Here is a 15,132-nt window from a genome sequence, read left to right on the forward strand (position 1 = left end):
TAGTGTAGGAAGAACTGAAGAGCAGATGAAAGCAGAGGGAAAAAAGAGGCTGGGCATAGTGGCACACACCCTGCATCCTAACACACGGGAGGCTAGGCAGGCGGATATATGTGAGAGTAAAGTCAGCCTGGTCTCCATAGTGAGTTCCTGGCCAGCTAGGACTACAGAGATATCTATTATCAAAAAATAAAAATTAAAAAAGGAAAAGTAATAATAATAAAATGAACAGCTGTTTCTTTCTGGCAGTGTTTTCTGTGGATTCCTTGTGTATGCATGGGGAACAGTCAAAGTGTATCAGTTTATATGCAAACCCACAAAGTTTAGTAGCTTACTATAATGATCTAAATTAAATACAAATGTTTCTCTCTCATCATCATTTCACTGCCCAGTGGATATTTCAAAAACACATTTGTAGAATAAAGAGTAGATTCAATTTTATGGTTTAACTAGTGTAAACACAGGATTAACTCTTTAATTCAATAAAAGTTATTGAGGAAGTCAGAGTATAATATTAAAGTCATATTTAAGGAAAGATAATTACTGTTTTGGACAAATACTGTATATTTTAAATTGCAGGAAAATTAATTCTTTCATCAATTTCCAATTATTAAAGAGCCACTATAACTGATAACATACTGGAGAAATATATACAGCACTTGACTTTTCCTTTAAAGCATTTCCTAATGTACATTAAAGAAAATAAATTTATCAAAACAGATTAAACCCCCAAGTTCATTTCAATTTTTTGTTGCTAGGGATTGTGGAAAAGGGGAAGTGGATTTATGAATAGATTTTAAAAATCATAAGAAATGTAGTCTATGTTGAGGAAAATGTTCAACCATAGGTAACTGTAAGGAAAATGTTTGCTGTGAAGATGGGGGTACAGTCAGAGGGTGATGAAAAAAGCAAATTGTAAGTTCAGTATTTTTGTAAATGGCAATGGAGAAGATTGTCTATGAGAAGAAAGAATCAGGGTGAAGAATGACAAATCTGAGCATCATTAAGTAAACATCAATTTCCATTTCATTCCCTGTCCACACTAGAAATCTTGAATAAGACCTGACATCTGTCAATAGGGAGTTGGGAGCACTGTCAAGATGGCAGCGTAGGTGAATGGCTGACTACTCCCATGGAAAAAATACCAGTTCAGGTATCTTATTAATCCTGTTTGAATAACACAAAGAAGGCTGAGTCTCAAGAGAATTAAATCTCAACAGTACATATTGAAAATAAATACAGTCAACCTGTTGTTCAGGTAACAGAGATAAGGACAGACATATTACCTCATCGCAGGTACATTTATAAATGGCCACTTGTAAAACCAGAAGAAAAATAAAATCTTAATTTCTTTGGACATATGAGTAATGCAATTGAGGTTACAATGAGTAGAGGGTTTAATCTTGCTGGGGCAGTTTCATAAATGCTGTCATCTAGTGACCAGAGGAATTTTCTTGTTAGACATTTGTGAATATGACCATACTCATTTGTCTTGTGCAGGGTTTGTAAAGGTGTTTAATTTTTTGCATTTATTATAGCACATATATAACTAATTTTTCTTTAAAATCTCCATGCGTGTGATGGGATATAGGTGTCTGGATTTTTTTCTTTGAAATAATAATAGATGTTTACATTACACATAATATTACAAGGTAATTTCAAAGCCCATATATAAAAATAACCATAGTATTTTGAAATTTATATCGCAGCCTACATCTTTCTTCTGACATCAGAACAACAAGGGAATCAGACATTTCATGATGTGTAGAGACACCTCACCTGTAAAAACAGGAACCAGTTTTCATAACTCTGTATTCTTTGTTATTTCTGTTGCCACTTTTACTTATTTAAAAACACAATTCAGTGGCCAATAATTCAGCAATGGTGTTTGTTGTAATCTGTTGTTCTTTTTGTCTTTCTGTCTTAATGCCTTTTTGTCTTTCACATTATTTTCAAGTAATGCAAAATTTGGATCCAGTAAGTAATAAAAAGGTGTTAGGAAAGCTTGGAAGACTGGTAGTGAGTGATAGAACTTTGAAATAAAATGCTTCACTTTTCAGCAAATTCTATAAAACCACAAACAGGTTAAGAATAACTTTCATTATTTTTTATTTGATAATTTGTGTTTGATAATTAATCTATAAAATAATGCAATATATGTGATTAAAGCAATCAAATATAATACCTATGATCCTTCTGCTTAAGTGTATGTGATGCTCTGTATGGCTTATATGTTAAATTGATATTTCCTTTCTGTCCTGCTGAATCTGGACCAACTGTTATTTTACTAAAATTCATTGCCTAATAATGAGTAACCGAGATTAGTTCATGTCAGAATGTTGTGAAGTATATCTAGATTTTAACTCAATGTGCATCAGACTCTTCACAATGTATTTTAATGACCATGTCATATTAAAAATACTCATTATCTGGTAAATTTCTTATTTTACTTCATATTCTTAGTATACTACACAAAATAATGTTATGTTCTGCTTTCTAGATAAAGGATCCATATAGTTAATAAAAATCCTAATCTAACATAGCATTTTTGTAACTGTCCAGATCAAGAAAAAACAAGGATGAACAAGGACAACTGCTCTTCATTACCAGAGTTCTTTCTATTAGGAATTACTAGCAACCCTGACCTGAAAGCAATTTTATTTGCTGTGTTTCTGTTTGTCTATCTCACGACTCTGCTGACAAATCTAGGAATGATCATTTTGATCAGAATGGATCCCAAGCTCCACACACCCATGTACTTCTTCCTCAGCCACCTCTCTTTGTCTGATCTCTGCTACTCCACTGCGGTTGGACCCAAGATGCTGGTTGGCCTACTTACAGACAATAATCCTATTTCCTTTGTGGGCTGCTTTCTGCAACTCTTAATTGTATACATCTTTATAGATGTTGAATGTTTGGTACTGGCAGTGATGGCCTTTGATAGATACAAGGCCATCAATAACCCCCTGATGTATGCAGTGGACATGTCCAATGTGGTATGCTACCAGTTCTCCACTGGAATTTATCTGGTGTCAACTATAGAAAGTTCCATTCAGATAGCACTGACGTCCAGCTTATGTTTTTGTGGCTCTACTCAGATCAATCATTTCTTCTGTGATTTGCCTCCACTTTACCTCCTTTCCTGTTCTGACACACAGGTCAATGAATTGGTTTTATTCACCCTTTTTGGTTTCATTGAGGTGAGCACCATCTCAGGAGTCCTTGTCTCCTACTGCTACATCATCTTATCAGTCTTAAAGATCAGCTCTGCTGGGGGTCGCTTGAAAGCTTTCTCCACCTGTGCCTCCCACCTAACTGCACTTGGGATTTTCCAGGGAACCATGCTCTTCATGTATTTCCGACCAAGTTCTTCTTATTCTCTAGATCAAGACAAAATGACCTCACTGTTTTATCTCCTGATTATCCCTATGATGAATCCTCTGATTTACAGTCTGAGGAACAAGGATGTGAAAGAGGCCTTGGTCAAACTGAAAAATAAATGGTGTTTTTAAGGAAATTCCTCCATAGACAGCAAGTTTATATTTGAATTTGTTTGTATACTACACAGCAGAAGACAGTCAGTAATGTTCTATGGATTAATTTCTAAATTTTACTTAAGTCTCATAATAATAATGTCTTACACACAGTTTCTCATAATTCCATTGTATTCCTTAGTATATTTTGCTCCACTTTTTAGACGGCATCAGAGTAGAATAAAATCCAAAAGTATTATTATTTAGTGTAAAAGGAGTTATGGGTGTGCACCAGACTTTATTTACTGAGCTAATATATAATCTTTTCAAATGATGACTTATGCACAGAATCATGGTTAGTTTCTCTTTCTGCAGAGAGCCTAACCTCAAAAGAAATGGAGTCTGAAAACCATAAGGAATGATAAAATCCCAAATGTGCTATCATCAAGAATGGTATTTGTGCTCTCATAAAAGAGCTTGCTAACCCTTCATACCATATGAATACATTAAGAACAGCTGTTTCTAAACCTGGAATTAACCCATCAGGAGACACTGGATACTCCAGGTCACTGACTTCCAACTTCTCCCAATCAAAACTATTGTTACCAACCTTGGAGATCATAGCTTGTGTTCCAACAAGCCAGATTAGGTTACTCATCTCAATAGGCACAGTATAGAGCCAAAAAGAAAACTTATACTATGTAGCCACATAGAAAAAACAAAAGGATCCAGTGACCCCTCCCCAAGTCTGTCTTCAAGGTCCTTGTGTTAGAAATGAATTTTGGTTGTAAAGAAAGAGATCACCACTCAAATAAAGAAGCCTCAAATCCCCCAAGGACAAAGAAGGAAAGACACATTGTCAGGTATGCCTTCCTCTTATCTCTGATGCTAAAGACAGCTTGGCTGTTTTTCATGGTTCAAAATTCAAACACATCTAAAGCCATGCAAACTAAACCGTAGCTGGTAACTGTGAAAAAGGATGGCTAAAAATCTTTTGACATTTGAGAGTGCAGGAATTTGTCCCATAGTCAGAGTCTAAAATTCAAAAAGAATGGATTTTGTGGGTGAGAAAACAAGAAATATTAGGTTAAGGCAACAAAAGCTTTCCCACAGGGGAACTATGAGACTTACAAAAGGGAGATGGGGAAAGGATGCTGTAGGTTACAACTGACATGATAAGAAACAACATCAAGATACTTGTTTCCAGATGTTCAACCTATGCTTTGCTGGAAAGAAAGGGATAAAGGAAAGAGTATTAGCACAAAGGCTATATAATCAGAAATATACTCAATGAAAGTAGAAAAGTGTCTTCAGCACAAGTTCTGTAACACAGGTACTGGAGAAAAAGACAAGCATATAGTTTTCAAATATCTGTGACAAAAAACAAAAACAAAAACAAAAACAAAACAAACAACAACAACAACAAAAAAAAACCCAAAAACATTTGTTACACTGGCTTGACATTTAGGCTTAAAGGGTAAGAAATATTCATAACTGGGCAAACGTGTGACTCCTTGTTCACCTCTGTCTCAGTTCCAACTCTCTCCTACAACGTCACTGGACAAGTTGTAAATATTTCTCCAGGAGATGAGTTCCTTGACTGGCTGACACCAGAACTTTAGACGTTTCTTCTCTGAGCAGGAAATTAAAGGGAAAAATTTAATTTCTTGGGGTTTATTATTTCCATAGTTTAATAGCCAAAGAGATCAGGACATATCTGTTTGGAATATCATTCCTGTCTGACATACTGGTTAGATTATGAAAAATATTTGAAAACTCAGGCAGTCTAAGGTATTTTTGATAAGAAATCAAACAAAGACATATAGGATTGTGATAGAAAACATTAATTGAAATATATTTAAGTATTGAAATATTGGGATGGTGTTCCACCAAACCCCACCCTTCAGATCTGTACACTCTCTCTGGGACTCCGGGGTCACATGGTACTTATGCCTGATGGACAAAACTGAAACAATACATTCTATTTGGGTTTTTCTATGGTTTATGTTTCCAGGAGAGGGTTAATTACAAAGGCATGATTGCCTGTGTGCCCTTTCTCTACATCTCTGCTAAGCTTTTGAAATCTGAGCAGCACCACCCCCCGAACTACCCAAGATGGCAACTTTCTGCCCCTTCCTGGTGACCTCAGAACTTCCCGGCAGTTCCACAGCATCTGTGCTTAGACACTTCCCCTCCAAGTCTCTTAGAGTTCAGTGTCTCAGATGACACACCTACCCAACAGATGGCCAGGGTTTGCCAGTAATTTACAGAATACACTATTCATAAAACTAACCTCTATACTACTGATTGCTTTACCTTTTTGCAGCATTTTAACAGTGACTAGATCTATGGTTGTGTGTCTGTCTGTTACAATGATATAAACTAAGGAAGAGAGACAATTAAATACATTAAAATATTTCAAAAATACAGTAAACAGATTTGGATCTTGCCATTATATGGGATTGTTTCTGAAAGAATTGATAACTGAAGTAGATGCTCTGGAACATACTCCCAGATTCTTTTGTCAGGTGGTCTGCATGGGTGTGACACAGAAAATCAAAGGCTTAGATGTGTATTTTTTAAAGATTTATTTTATTAATTGTGTACATGCTGGTCTGTCTGTCTGCTTATATGTGCCCTTGAAGGTGAGAGAGGTGAGATTCCTGGAGCTGGAGTAAGAGTGGGTACTGGGAACTGAACTCAGGTCCTTTGTAAGAACAGTAAGCACTCTTAACCATTAAGCCATCTCTCTAGTTCCTTTGGTGCACCTTAAACCTCCTTTTCAGTAACCTCATTTCTCTTCAGACTTAGCCTCTCAATTCATACATTTTTAGACACTACCTTCCTTCGACCATTTTCCCCTCCCCCCCCAAATTTCAGGTATTCTGTTACCCCCCCATATATATATATATATATATAATTTATATAATAGAATATCAGCTGTCCTGGAACTCACTGCATGTGCCACCATGCCCAGCAATCTGTGTTATATTCTAAGTCCTAGCCAGTTAAGCATTTATATCCAGATGTCCCTTGAGGGATGTTCATTCACTGGAGTCTAGTCTGCCTATCTAGAATCAGTCCCTTAGAGAAAATGCACCCTCACCCCTCAATAATCATTTGCTCCCTCACCCCAAAATAATCATTTGCTAAAGGTTCCTTGCCCTGGTTGGTCCCTGCTGCCTTTTTCTCCCATTATATGCCCTGTTTTACCTGATTGAATCAGCATGGTTCTTGTGCATGTTGTGACCATTGCTTCAACTTCTTATCAGCCAGTGCCCAGAGACCCGAAAGCCTCTGTTTTCTTATGTTCATGCACCAATACTGACTCTTAAAACCTTTCCGTCCCTCTTCCACAGTGGTTCCTGAGCCATGGGTGGGTGAGATTTAGTATAGGAGTCCTATCCAGGGGTATGGACTCTATAGTCTCTTAATCTCTAAAACCTAGAGAATGTATGTCTGAAAGTTCATACATTTTTATGTTAAGCAATTTTATGTTAAGCAATTTTGTTAAGCAATTACGTTTGTCAACTGTATTGTACAAATATTATCACATCAGTAAATATGTGGAGGGAGAGGAAACCCCAGAAGTTATGTATCTCACCTGCTCTTTAGTTTGCTGTTGAAAACCTAAATATGAAAAGTCAAAACCTATATTTTTGGATATAATTATAGCACATCCTTCAATGGTCTTTCACACAAAATAGGTTCTGAATATTTAGTGTCCATAGTGTATCTTCTTGCTGCATGTTCTACATAACTGAGATCCCACAACCATAGAATCCTATGTAAGTTTGTGGATGATTTTCAAAATTATGAGTCACATTCATGTTTGTAGAATATTGCACTTTGTATCTGGTCAGTATTTATGAAATAACAGATAGTTTTTAAAGGAAGTAGGTAGTACTTAACGTTCTTTGAATTTAATCAGACTTTTCACATTTCTTCTATGAAGTGACTTTTGTCATTTTCTTTCTCATGTAAGCAGACCAGTGGCTTAGTGGTTTTTATAGTGGAAATCAAAGCAGGTTAAGAGAAAACCCCTTCTGATGAAGAGAATAGAATCTTTGGCTTGGGTGGAGACCTAACCTTCCGTTTGGGATGGAGGGTCAGTTCTTCTGAGGCAGTGCTGAAGATGAGCATAATGATTAGTTTTTTGTATAATCCCTGTATTTAGTGTAATATCTTACTGGTACCATGGACATGCAGTTTGTAAGTCTGCCTACCTTCATAAATTGTTGGGAGCCTGGGAGCCTGAGGTTCAACTGAGTCTCAGCTACCTCTCAAAACTGCTGACAGGCCTGAGCTGGCAGCTTTCCATTCTGCCCGCAGCCTTGGCCTGGAAACTCTGGCAGGCAGCCGGAGCCCACGACCTTGGCTTGCAGCCGGGGCTCACAGCCTTGGCCCAAAACCTTGCCTTGAAGCCGGGGCCAGATAGCCTTGCTACATAGCCTTGGCCCACGGCCTTGCTCTCCTTTCTTGCATATGGTTCTATTCTTCTATAATCAGAGATTCCTCCCTTAATGTGCGTCAGAGCGCTTGTGCTCTGACTGATGTAATGGTTTGCAGTCTGTGTTCCTTTGTTCTTATTCTCGATAAAAACTCTTGCTTGTGCTTCAATAAACGAGACTTGATCAGAATCCCGTCTTGTCTCCATTTCTCTTGTCCTTGCCTCATTTTCATCCCCACCCCCCAATCCAGGTACCCCATTGCAGACCCCGTGGGCCGGGGCAGTAAATTATTTATAAAATTGTAACCCTTCATTTCTTCTCACTATCATTGTCTAACCATGTTGTTCCTAAGACTTCAGTCTTCTGCAACATTTTAGGCTTCTTTATTGTTTCTCTAAAGAACCCTTCCCAGCTCTGCTAGTGTTTCTGTCCTCCATGCTAGCTTAAAACTGTGTTACATTTTTCCTTTCCTCCTACATTCTTTTTCTTTCCTTCAATTTTTTTTAAATTGAGTTTTGATGGATTTCATATAATGCATCTTAATCAAATGTAGTACTGCTCCCCCTCCCCACCAGATTTCAGGTATTATTATACCATACATGTCAAGTCGCACATGGTCAAGGATTTGTATTCAGATGTCCCCATGTGCAAGTTCATTCACTGGCATCTAGTCATTCTGCCTAGAGTCTTCTATTTTTCTCTTCTGAACAACTATTGAGATCTACCGCTCATCTCCACTGGGATGCTTGCCTTTTAAACTCTATTAAAATTATCTTCAACATTTTGTTTGATTCTAATTTTAAATTCTTTTATTAATAAATTCTTTTATTAAATCCTGATAATCGCGTTGTCATAGATTTTCATTACCTCATTCCACTGAAATGACTACTCTGAGAAATTGTGTGCTTTAATCTAGTATCATTCCAACATTGATAATCATCTACTCCAACATTTCCTTTACTCCTTTACCTACATGTGAGTATCGGCCTTGGTTGACTCTTTTTCCAGAATGCTAAATAACTAGGACTAGTGAAAAAAAACATCTGAATATGATTTTGAAAAATTTCCAAACAGGGTTGACACGGGATGTGACTATGGGGAGACAAGGGACACCCTGAATCTAAGTGACTAGATCCCCAGACGAGAAGAAGCTGGAGGAGGTGGATGGTAGGATGTCCCTGGGGATAGGCCCTGTTTATTCTCATGTGAACACATCTATGGTTATTGTCATCATCTCTGCACATCAGAGAAGACGTTTCTCAATCTTTCTACAAGAAGGTAACACCAACAAATATATATGATGCTGTGAGGACTTCACAATAAAATAACACTATCAAGCTGTCCAGTACCTTGAACATAAATGGTACTGTGTTCACTGGCTTCTACAATATGCAGATAGCCATTAATGAACTATCCAGAATCCAATCCAATAATCATTCTTTAATTATTGTAAAGTTGAAATCATCCTCTCTGTGTCATCACAATAAAATAACCTAATTGTTTTACAAACTTATGATTTACCTGCTGAGTCTACTGATTTACAACATTAGGGACAAGAGGTGAACTAGCACCCTGAAAAATAAATTAAAATGAAAACAAGGTCCATTAATATTATATGTAGTTAGGTTCAACTTATTCATACTTTATATAATATCAACTGTACTGATGTAACATAGTAATTATGTATAGAGAAGCCTCATTTTTTATAACTTCTCTATGACCCATGACTTGTTTTCTCTTCTGCCCTTTCTTCCTCTGCACTTCTGTTCTTCCTTCCCTCCTTCCTTCCCTCCATCCTTTCTTTGCCACTTCCTTCCTTCCCTCCCTTATTCCTTCCTTCCCTCTTTCCTTCCCTCCTTTCCCTTCTTCATCCTTCCCTCCTTCCTTCCTTCTTTCAATTTCTTTCTTTATATTTTTTTCTTCAGTAATATGCTCTTTCATGCAAAACAAATCATCTACCACTGATCTGTCACTGGCATGTTTATTACCTGTTTTCTTTTTTTATTCAATATGATAGAGTTGAACTTGGTTTCCCAAGTTGGGCTTGGACTCACTTTAGAGTTAAATCAGGCTTAAACTCACAATCATCTTGCTTCCAAATTCTAAATGCTTGTTGTTACAGCCCATACCCCCAGGTCTGGCTTCATGCTTCATTCTAATTCTCTAGTGGTATTTCCTCCTTGTGGAAAATTTCATGATGTTACTTTGACATGATTTTTAATGATACATTCAAAAATTAATATGTATCTTTTTTTACCTTATGCAAACTCAATGGAAATTTTTAGAGTTCTTTTCCTTGTGTGTTGTATAATAAAAATTGATCACTGTTCACTAAATCATCATTCCAGTTATTTACATCAATAGTCATTCCATAAGGTACAATAACCAGACACTGTAAGTCCAAGACATATAGGTGAAATATAGTGAACAGAAATTTAAAAATCTTTGGAAGATGATTTACCTGGTCATGAGCTCATCTCATATATTTCTATTTATTTGGAATTTCTACCTATGTGCTAAAAATTTATGGGAATGCAAAGCGGTAGAAATGTGTGAATGAGATGAAACAGGGAAACCTGGGTGTCAAGCATATTTATACGGGTTTGTGTTTGTTTGGGGTATAACTTTGTAGATAGTATATTGGTTTCATGTGCCTATGATACAATATTTTAATTATGTCTGAATTACATATTATATCCCACATCTCAAAGGCAAACAAGTATATTAACTAAAAAGAAGCCAATGTTAAATCTATTTAAAAAAAGTAAAGTTGAATTACTATTTGAATCATAAGACCTGTAGTCCATTAATGGAATAAACTCATTTCTAAATTCTGTGTGAACCCTGTGCCTAAATGCATCCATGTGCAGGGATTACCTATACTTACTGGAAACATTGACAAACTCAAGATTCAATTGTGAGATTATGCAAATGATATCTAAATTTTTTAGTTTTGAGTATCCATATGAATTCAGTAAAAACTACGTTGATAAGACTAATGTATTCTGTCATGTTTAACTCAGTTGTATGTCTTTCCTTTCTGTCTCATAACTTCTTAAAATCTGCACGTGATTGAATCCTAGCAAATATAATTGTCCAAATAATACCACTTTAGTTTTTCTGTAGAATTAGCAAATTTTGAATGTCAATTTGTACATTATGAATCCTTTTTGGACTAGACATTGGCATTCTAAATTATATGGCAGGCCAGTCACAAAATCTTGTGTGTGTGTGTGTGTGTGTGTGTGTGTGTGTGTGTGTGTGTTTGTCAGGGGGATTGGGTATATATGTGACAGAATCAAAAATTATCTCCATGGTGACAAAAATCCAGCTAACAAAACTGGTTTAAATAAGATACTTAGCTATGTGTAGTTCTTTCACAAGAAGCAAAAATGGAATTTGCTTTGAAATTCTTTCTAATATCATGTCCTACCAAGAGAAGAATGGCAGTACAATTGGGCTGAAACTGCTATTCTTCCTTTCTGTTTTGAGACAGTGTCTCCCTGTAGCTCCTGCTTGCCTGGAAGTTGCTATGTAGACCAAGCTGGCCTCAGTCGTAGAGAGATCTGCCTGCCTCTGCCTCCTGAGTGTGGGATAATAGACATGCCACCATGCCCAGGTAGTCTCACATTTTAATTGTGAACTTTAACCATTTTCACTTTGATGGTTCAGTCAAAAGGAGATCATCAGAGAGAGACTTCCAGCTCACTTCCACCTCTCTTGCTCCAAGTCTTGTGTCCAACTTATGCCCTCTATTCAGCAACAAGGTCTTAACTTCAAGGATCATGGCGGCCTCTTGGACTATCCTGATCAACAATGTGAAGAGACTTTTCTCCTGTCTGGCATTCTGTTTCTTGTTATATGGTCTTCAGGAATACAGATACACTCATGTTCAGATATTATATGTGCATTTTTCAAGGCCAGTGTGAGTTAATACAGTTCCCTCTGGCTTTTCACACCACCTGAGCTTTATTTATCTCTCCTCTCTCCCTCCCTGTCTAACCTCCTTCCTACATCCCCAGTTAAAGTACCTCCATTTTCCCTTTGATAATACTTGTCTCCTATTATCCTGCAGTTATTAAAATTCCTCCTGGGAGGCATAAATGTCATTGGGTCCCCATACTCCCACCATCCTTACAACAAATCAAGGTCTAATTTTTTCAATCTGCAGTTTGGGCAACTAACAAGTTTATTGGATTTTCTTACAGAGCAATGTGTAAGGTTTACTTACAGGAGTGTAGGTGCTCCCCTCTTAAGGCTGCATTGAAGAGCTGCCATTCAGGAGTAGACAATGACAATCCCCACAGCCTCACGATATGGCAAGCGAGAAATTGAGTCTCCCTGAGGCTTTTTACACTTGTATACCTCTAGTTATTTCCTTACCACTGAGAAGAAATCTATTGTGTAAATGTACCAAATTTTGATTATCCATTCATCATTTGAGAGACATTTAGATTGTTTCCATTTCTTAGCTCTTATGAAAAGAGCAGTAACAAACATAGATATAAAAGTATTTCCACCATAGGATCAGTCCTTTGGGTATATGAGAAGGAGTGGTATAGCCTTATCATATGGAAGATTCATTTTTAGTTTTTTAAAGTGTATCCCAAACCAGCTCTCATATAACTCCAGAATACTATGTGAACTGCTAAGGGAGAAAATCAATCAATGGTTCAACTCAGCTGGAAAGCCTAATATCCATAACAATGACTGACAAGACAAATTTTCTCTATTGGTGCAGTAGTGGCACTTTTATTTGGGGGTTACTCAACATTTATCTAATTGGATTTTAAGCCCTAAACGGGGGGGGGACTGATGGGTGGCAGTGTAAATGAATCAATGGAGAGGACATGGATCCCAGAGAAAGCCCTAATGCTGTCATAGTTCTACACAAATGAAATTTCTTACTGTACACTAAACCTTATATTCACAGACAAGTATACCATGCACCACTCATCAAGAAACTTCTTAATGCTACACAGAGGCTACTACAGAGTTCCACAACTCATCACATACAGACAATGTTATGTATAAGAAATGCCCAGCCCTAAGTGGCCCATCTACAGTGTAATCTCTACATCTAAGGCTCATGGAACTTAGCACAAGGGGATAGAATAGTGCATCTCTCAAGTCTCACCAGCAGTTTCCTTATACAACAGAGTGCAATGCACATAGAAGGCCACAAGTGGCCAAATTTTGAAGAATAAGAGACTTCAGCGTGCATGCCTCTGAATAGGATTCCTATATTATCCTCATCTACCCATGGCTCAGAGACCATTGCAGAAGAAAGGGCAGAAAGATTTTTAGAGTCAGGGCTGGTACATAAACATAAGGAAACAGAGTGTGTGTTCCTGGATGGATAGATGTCTGTTTGAAATCTCACCCACCCACAACTCAGGGACCATGGTGGAAGAGGGGGCAGAAAGATTGTTAGAGCCAGGGTTGATGCATGAACATAAAGAAACAGAGGTTTTCACTCTGGGTACTTGTTCAGATGAACTTTCATCAATGGTGACAGCATGCACAAAATTCACGAAGGCTCATCAGACAAAAACCCAGCAGAGAACTGGGGAAATAGGCAACAGACCCCAATCTTAGCTGAGGAACTATTTGCAACCACTGACACTGAGGTGAAAGAGATTAGATATTTAAGGAAGAGACTCTAGATGGGTTCACTAGACTCCAGTGGATGAACTTGCACCAATGTACATTTGAGTGCAAATGCTTGACCAGATAGGCCATAACATATATGAGAGAATGCATGAAATTCAGTGGGGGCTTATGGGGTTACAGATGGGGAAGGGGACTAAATTTGAATAAGATCTATAATATGAAATGCACAAACATCAATAAAATATATACATAAAAAGGAGATTATAAACAAGAAAACTTTTATTGCACATACAAGAAGTCATTTTTTAAAATTATGTACTATTAAGATGTGAAAAAAGTTAGTATATTCATACAGGTTGTATTTAATTTGTTTCTAGACCAAAAAGACTTGACTTGGAATTGAGGATCTGACAGACAGCAGGAGTTTCAGGAGTCCCCAAACTACAAATACAGACTGAACCCAATAGTCTTGTCTGATACTTACTTTTCTTGCTGTGGTGACTAAATATATGCCAAGAAGAAACTCAAAGGAGGAAGTGTAATGGGGTCATTATACTGAATGAGCACTTGTAGGTATTTGGTATAAAAGTGCACACAAATTGCAAAGTAGCAAAGAAAATTTATTCAGAAACATAGTGATAATACACAGATAAGATACACTGGCACAGAAAGCAATGTACTTCTTTAGAGTATCCAAGGTCCCAGGATGTTTTCTGTAGCCCTCCATTATGGAGGCAGAAAATGGAGTAGATGGTTGCTAGGAGTGCATGGGTGGTTCTCCGCTTTGATTGGCAGTGTTTGGGTTCTGTAAGCTTCTGTTCACTGTATATGTCTCTTATCTTGATGTATCTGATTTTAACCAAAAATATCCTATTAAGCATAGGCATAACGTGGCCTCTAATATGTTTCACCTGAGCATTAACAAGCAGGACACAATGGCCTTACTGAATATACACCCAAAACCAGCCTAGGCTGAATCTTCCCATTGTTCTGAGCTCATGAATGCAATCTAGCATGCACACGAATGCAAACAACATCCCTCTGTGGTGGTACATGGGAATGGACTCATTTCATTGTTTTGAATGGGATGTAGGTTCAGTTCAATGCTGCCTTGTACATAGTGGGTTAAGGAATATGTAGGTATCCCAAGACAATTGGAGTCTTAGGTTGCTAGGCATTTCCTATGCTTGCCAAGCTGTCCCTAAGCTTCCTTACACCCATTTATTTTGACTCATACTTGGTTGGTATAGTCCTCCATGGTGAAGGCATGGTGATGTATGGTGCACAGTGGCAGACATGTACTGCTGAGACTTCTCACCTCATATGTTGTTTGAACAAGAAGCAGAAAGCAGATAGGAAGTGGATGTGAACTTTAGACACCAGATCTTAAGGCTACACTGACATCCAAAATACTGTCACCAGTTCGGGACCACAAATTCAAACATGCAAGTCTTTAAATATCTTGCAGAAGACCCGAGTTCAAATGCCAGCACCCACATGGCAGCTAACAACTGTCCTTAACTCCAGTCCCAGGGGATCTTACAGCCTCTTCTGACCTTGCAGGCATGGCACTAGATGGGTATACCTACTTACATGCA

At 37.6% G+C, this 15,132-nt stretch overlaps 1 protein-coding gene across 1 annotated transcript; it reads left to right on the forward strand.

The window, feature by feature from the left end:
- Positions 1-2,576: 2,576 nt before the first annotated feature.
- LOC103750927 (olfactory receptor 5W2-like) lies at positions 2,577-3,509 on the forward strand. The gene has a single exon (XM_008854209.1). The coding sequence runs from the start codon at positions 2,577-2,579 to the stop codon at positions 3,507-3,509; it is 933 nt and encodes a 310-aa protein (XP_008852431.1).
- Positions 3,510-15,132: the final 11,623 nt, after the last annotated feature.

The sequence above is a fragment of the Nannospalax galili genome, unplaced genomic scaffold, assembly GCF_000622305.1.
Source record: "Nannospalax galili isolate Female #2095 unplaced genomic scaffold, S.galili_v1.0 scaffold2127, whole genome shotgun sequence".
Classification (NCBI taxonomy): Eukaryota; Metazoa; Chordata; class Mammalia; order Rodentia; family Spalacidae; genus Nannospalax; species Nannospalax galili.

Bases quoted from the DNA above. Each gene is read 5' to 3' on its own strand.
- LOC103750927 (XM_008854209.1), top strand. From the start codon at position 2,577: ATGAACAAGGACAACTGCTCTTCATTACCAGAGTTCTTTCTATTAGGA.